The sequence below is a fragment of the Falco cherrug genome, chromosome 7, assembly GCF_023634085.1.
Source record: "Falco cherrug isolate bFalChe1 chromosome 7, bFalChe1.pri, whole genome shotgun sequence".
Taxonomy (NCBI): domain Eukaryota; kingdom Metazoa; phylum Chordata; class Aves; order Falconiformes; family Falconidae; genus Falco; species Falco cherrug.
This window is the reverse complement of record NC_073703.1, coordinates 33,698,671-33,705,211: the sequence shown is the minus strand read 5'-3', so window position 1 is coordinate 33,705,211 and position 6,541 is coordinate 33,698,671. Positions and strand designations below refer to the sequence as shown.

Genomic DNA, 6,541 nt, shown 5'->3' with positions numbered 1-6,541 from the left:
TTGCTTCCTTCACCTTGGGGAGTCACCAGCAAAACTCCCTTTGTTTCTGCCCTGCAGAAGCAGCCAGACCCTCCTGGTCCCCCGTGCCTGGCTGCAACCGAGAAATCCCTGCGGCAGACGGCATCGCCCCTCTCCATCACTCGCCGGATGCGATTAAAATGGAAGACAACCATCAAGTGTGCTAGAACCATTTTAATATAATTATACATATCTGCCAAATCCAGGAAAAAAGGTTTATGCATATATATCTTTTTTTTTTTTCAGTTAACATCTGCAAGCATAAACGACAATGAATTTCTCGGTTTAAATTCATCCAGGTCAGAGCAACTGCCCGAAGTCCTGTTGGATTTGACGGTTACTGCCAGCGTGGCCAGCAGTAAGTGAGCTCCAGAGGAGTTTAATGTCCTCGGGTGGGGTTTTTTCGGTCTTTCCACTTTCATTCAGAGACAGTTTGTTGTAAAAAGTTTCAGTGCAGTTCACCTCAGGTGAAAGGAGATCATGTTTTTGCATTTTTTTTAATATATATTTTTTAATTATTTTTAAAAAGATGATAATAGGTAACTCAGTTGCTCTGAATTTCACTTATAATTATAACCTATTTAAATCACAGCAGAACTCCCGCTGGTGCAGAGTTCATAGTTGCATACAATACAGGAGATCACAGTTTTGAAGTCTAGCACAGATTAAAAACCACAGATGTACCATTTATATAAGACACACACTGATTGTCTCTTAAAAACTACATATTGACTCCTTATGAACATTATCTTTTTTTTTTTTTAATCTTTAAATAAAGTAGTGCAGCTAGGACAATCAGTCACACAACCCACACAGCCCTGAACCAAGTTCTCCGGGTGCCAACTTGAGCAAGTTGGGCATGAAACAGTTGGATGAGCTCGAGAGCGAGAGAGAAAGAAAGAGGGAGGGAGAAAAGGAGGGAGAAAAAGAGAGATGTTGTCCATTCCGAATATTTTAACCGAGGGTTGGCTAACACATTGGAAACCTCTGGGTGAAGGATCTTTCCACGCACACACAAAAAAAGAAATAAAAATCTAGACTTTTTTTTTTACTTTTTTTTTTTTTTTTAAACTGGCCCATAGGTAGGACGATCTCCTACCTCTTCCAAACAAAGAAACCCAACAATTGCCTAAAACTAGAAAGAACACAGATGGGTCTGTCTGTTTTCTGCTCACTAGATGATCTGTCCGTTTAAGGCCTTCCTTCTCCGTTTTTCCTCTTTATTATTCCTTTTCCAGAGTGTCTGAGCAGGAGATGAATCTGAACAGGATCATACCAACACTGTCCCCCTCTTGTTGCTGTTGGTTTTTTTGTTCATTTGTTTGTCTGTTGAGTTATTTTTCTCTTTAATTTAACCAAGACCTGACTAAAACTGGAGCGTTCAGCCCAGCTTGTTCGTTCTCATCGCAATTTCTCTCGTTATCACAAAGGTTCTTCACAAAACCTGGAACTTCCATGACGACGTCTGGTCCTTATAATCCAAGCAGTCAGCATTGAAGTTTAACTTCCAGGAGGCAGTTTGGTCTTTATAATCCAAGCAATCGGTGGTGGAGTTAAAGCCCAAACTGGAGGCTCCATAGCCCTGGGTGGAGAGGGAGGCTGGAGACTGATTGAGGTGGCTGGTGACCGCGTTGGCACCCATGGGACTCAGGGTGGCCCCTGGTCCAGGAAGCTGGTGGTGCATAGGGGTCAAGTAAGATCCACAGTCCATCCCTCCGAAATAGGAGGTTGAGCCAGCATATCCTTGGCTGTAGCCCGATGCTTGGGTGTAGGTCATAGGATAGGATCTCTGCATGCAGGAGGAAGAGGTGGACAGGGGGTCTGAGAGCGGGGAGATGGATGCTGGGCTCCAGATGGACACAGGCGCACTGCTGCTGGAAATGGTGGGGACCGAGGTGCTGGATGGGGGAGTGAACTGCCCGCTGGTCCCGCTCTCCGAACTCACTTCCCGGGCCGGCGAATTCTTCTTTTTAGCTGGCCGTACCTTGTTCTGGCCCCCATTCTGCTGCTGCTGCTGCTGCTGCCGGCACTTGGCTCGGCGGTTTTTAAACCATACCTTCAGACCGAAAGACAGCGAGGGAGAGAAAAAAGGCTGATGTTAGGGATGCACGGGCAAACCCAAGGAGGGAAAGAGATGGTGGTGGGGAGACATCATCAGGGAGGGGGCACTAAAAGGGCTCCCCACGTGCGGAGGGTTGCAGGCTGCTACAAAGAAAAGCTCCCAGACTCCCCCTCCTTGAGATCATTAGCAGCAATAACAAGTGGAAATGGGCAAATCAAACTGCTTAATAAAGTCACTTTTGGGCAAAAGGCGGGGGGAAGCGCTACCTATTTGCTGTTTGCCAGCTGGGGACCCCCAGGAATCACTGTTTAGGTCCTATTGAAGTCAAGCCCTTAATTAGAAACAATAGAGCATCAGAAAGGGAGGGAACAATCAGGGAAACAGGCAAGGGTTGAGGAGGTGGGGTTAAGGTGTCCCATTTACCCTCTAAATAGGCTCTCTGCTCTCCCACCCCACCCTACTCCAGCCAGGGTTGACCACCCAACCCATCTCACCCTCTCTTAGCAGGGACCAAGGGGGCTGGCTCTAGGGGAGAGGGGTGCTGGGGAGGTTTCGTGGGGAGAAGGCGAGGGTTTGGCATGGGGGGGGTCCCAGTCCCAGGTGGCTACGATCTGCTGGGGCACCATGCAGTCTCAGGAAGCCTCACAGGGAGGCAAGCGGGAGGGATGGCTTTGGAACTGCCCTGCCCAGGCTGCAGGGGTGTCCTGAATCCTCCTGCTCTGCCAGCAGCACCTCCAAAATGCTGTCGGGATTGGGCCCCTGCAAGCTGCTTGCAGAGGAGACACAGCCCAGCCCCAGGGAGAGGGTTTCCCCCCGCCACGGCATCCACTCTCTCATCGAAGTCCCTTCAAAAGGAGAGGAAGCCCCCAGTCTATACTGGTGTGAAAGGGGATCCCGGTCTGGCCCTGCTCCAGGGATGCCGTGATCTCTGGGGAAGGAGCGATCCTTTACGGCTTCCACAGGGGCCCCAAACGCCTGCAGGACGAACTGGAATTTGGCACCCGGGGCAAGGTGCCGTGCAGAGATTGGGGATGCTGGGGAGTCCTTTACGGCTTAGAGGGACCGAGAGGACTGGGGAGTGGTGTGGGGGGCTAAGGAGCTGGGAGCTGCATGAATCCCCCCTCCAATGCACAGGGAGGAAGGAGCAAGGGGCACACTCCAATCATGGGGAGGGCCAGCTGCCACTCCATCGCCCCCTTACACCCTCACCCATCTATGAGCCTCCTTCGTCTCACAGGATCTAGATACTGCTCCAGGGCTGACCCCATCCCCTATGACAGCCCCCTCACCTCCCTGCCAGCCCAAACTCCCCATGCTGGGCTGGAGGTGGGGGGCAGGCAGGGCTCTGCGGGGCCACCCCGCTTCGTACCTGCACTCTGGACTCGGGCAGGTTGATTTTCAGCGCCACCTCCTCCCGCATGAAGATGTCGGGGTAGCGGGTCTTGGCGAAAAGGGCCTCCAGCACGTCCAGCTGCGCCCGGGTGAAGGTCGTGCGCTCCCGCCGCTGCTTTCGCGGGGTGGCTGCGAAAGGAGCCAGAGGCCCTGGCTGTCAGTCAGCGGCCCCTCAGCCCCCTGTGTCCCCTCCAGCCCCCTACCCAGAGGGGCACCCCCGTTCCTCCCTCTTCTCCTGGGCGACCCGTATCCCCATCCTCAGCCACCACCGTGCCGCAGTTCCACCTCCGATGCCTCTTCCCCATCTCGCCCGGATGGGTCTGGAGCATCTGCCCCCCTCTCCAGCAGGAGCGAGTCCCCTCTTTGCAGACCCTTCCCCGGATAAAAAGTTGAGAGTGAGCATGAAGGGAGAAAGAAGGGGCCCCGCGCCCCCCACCCCCCACCCGCCCCAGCCATCACGGTCCCTGGGCACGTTGTGCCTCCACAAGCCCGGCGGCTTCTCCTCCGTGGGGCAAAAAAAAGGCGGGGCGGGGGAGAGGGAAGAAAAACGTGGCTTACCGGGATAACCGACGGACGGATGCAATAAATCCATGCCCGAGGTTGTGAGACTCAGGCCATTGACTGCATAAGGTGGTTGCTTAAGATAAGACATCATGCTAAAGTTGTGGCGGGGAGGAGAGTTGGCCGAAATCCGGGCGAGGGGGAGCCGGCCGAGCGCCCTGCCTGCCCCGGGAGCTGCCGGGGGGTGCCGTCGGGCGGGGGGGGCCGCCAGGTGCCTGCGGAGGCGAGAGAGGACGGGGAAGGGGGGGTCAGGCCAGCTCGCTGCCCCCCCCCTCCCCCCAGCTTTTATCCCCGCCGCCTTCCCCCGTCAATCCTCCAGCTCGTAAAGCCGGACCCCGGCCGGATTTGGGAGCTGGGAGAGACTGACTAGATAAACGCATCTCTCCCAAAAAAGGGCGAGGAGGGGAGGGAGGGGAGCACATCCCAGCCAGTAATTACTACCCGAACAAAACCCCCCCATGCCTTCAACTGCCCGCATTGTACGGCAGCCCGGGGCATTTGCATAGGATTCCCGGCCGGGCACCGGCTAATTGTCTCAAGCAAAACTTGATTGGGGCCATTGGCAGACACAAAGAACCCCTCGGCTAAATAAATAATGCAGATAACAAAGCCCAAGGGTGAGAAACAAAGAAACAATTCAAGAAACCTATCTCTCCCCTAGTCTCTTGCAAGGACTTTAATTATCCCAGGTTTGGGCAACATTCAAACCTTTACCCCCCCTCCCCTCTCCCCTTCCCCCCGACGTTGCTGCATTTCAGAGCTCAAATGCCCGCTCGAGAAGAGACAAACTTTTCTGCTCTACCGCCATCAGTCCACGTCTGCAGTAATTTCCACCGGCCATTTGCACCTAATTAGTACTCCGGGTAATTAGATTTGGAGGCAAGTAACAGATTTATTAGGCTTTCAAGAAACTCTTGATGACGGAGCTGAAGCTAAACAAACACCCCGGTGGTGCGCGGCCCCGGGACGGCCCCGGCGGCTCCCCCGGGCCGGGCTCCGGCTCCGGCTCCCCCGGGCCCCGCTCACCGCCCCGGGGCCGTGCTCTCCGCAGCGGGGGGTGAGGGGGACCCAAACACACACTCCGCCAAAAAATGGCCGACAAGGGGACAACCGGGGGCTCTTGAAAGGGTTAAAACTGTTTTCCCGTGAAAATATTTTTTTGGGGGGGCAATTTTTTTGGCCAAAATCTCTCCCTTCCCTCCATTCCTGGTACCCATCGGAAAAACGAACTCCAGCACAACTTTTTTTTCCCCAAACACCCCAAAACTCCGTGTTTCGGTTAACAAGCGCACACGGGAGCAGAGCCGCCGCTCCGGGAGGGCTGCGCGCTGCCTGGGGGCTCCAGCGGGACCCCCGGCCCAGGCGCACCCCCCGTCCGTTTCTCTTCTCCGCGGAGCGGAGTTTCCTCTTTTCCCCTCGGGGAAGCGCTTGGCCGCCCTCAAACGTCCTGGGCGGCGGAGCGGGTGCGCATCTAGCGCAGGGAGCGCAAGGTCGGGCCCCGCTTTTAACATTCCCCCCGCGGGGGGAGGCTTCAGCGAGGGGGGAGTCCCGCTACGCGCCGCCGTCGGAGCAGCCTCGGCCGCCAATTTGTTCCAGCGCAAAATAAGCGGGAGAGTAAAACTGGTTTTGCTGCCCGCTTAAAAACGAGCAAACAAATAGACAAAATAAAACACAAGCCCAACATTTCCCCTTCCCCCCCCCAAAAAAAAAAAAACAAAACCAACCACACCAAAAAACACCCGATCATAAACAACCAAAAACAACAAAAAAGCCCAAAACCAACAAAAAACAACGCCAAACCTCCGTTCCGTTAAACTCGGCGGCATCACGCCGAGGCACCAGCCCGGCGCGGCCGCCCGCGGAGCCGCTTGGCCGCGGCCGCGCAGCCCGGGGCCGCCCCGCAGCCCGCGGAGCAACGGCTCCGCTCCGCAATCTGTCACCTTTTCCCCTCCTCCCCCCCGCTCCGCAAAGATCCCGGCTACCAGTTGCTCTGCCCTCGCTCAATAATAATTACCCCGTCCGAGAATTAATTATAATAAATGTTTTCTTGATAAACTAACGAGATAATCCGGGCGGCACACGCTCCCTAATTACGGGCCACCGGCCCCAGCTCCGCTGATGGCCCCGGCTGATTAATGCAAGGCAGCGATCCGCGGCCGTGCGCGCAGGCTGCGGTCTGCCCTTGGCCGCGCTGCGGGGGGACGCGGGCGGCTGGGGGGCTTCGCCGGGCCGCGGAGCAGCGCGGAAAGGCTCCCGAGGAGGCAGGGGGGGAAGGTGCCGAGATAGAAAAGGGAATTTGTTTTGTTTTCTTTTGCAAACGAGAGCTCGGTTCCCTGCCCGCACCGGGCTCCACCGCATTTCTTAGGTTATTTTTTTATTGTATTCTCCCTCCCGGAGGGAGGGTGTGGGTTGATATTCCCCAACACGGGAATTTTCGCACCGGGGATGGACCCACCACTGGCTCTGTCGCTGCGCAGCCCCCCGCGCTTCGCCCTCCAAACCTGCGCG

General features: G+C 55.6%; 1 protein-coding gene across 1 annotated transcript; it reads right to left on the bottom strand.

The window, feature by feature from the left end:
- Positions 1 to 507: 507 nt before the first annotated feature.
- LOC129736578 (homeobox protein OTX2-like) lies at positions 508 to 6,248 on the bottom strand. The gene is made up of 4 exons (XM_055717370.1): positions 5,834 to 6,248; positions 4,031 to 4,248; positions 3,450 to 3,601; positions 508 to 2,074 (listed from the first exon to the last, which is right to left on the bottom strand). Exons 1-4 carry the CDS (start codon positions 5,857 to 5,859, stop codon positions 1,454 to 1,456), a joined length of 1,017 nt encoding a protein of 338 aa, XP_055573345.1. The 5' UTR covers positions 5,860 to 6,248; the 3' UTR covers positions 508 to 1,453.
- Between the last annotated feature and the right edge of the window lie 293 nt (positions 6,249 to 6,541).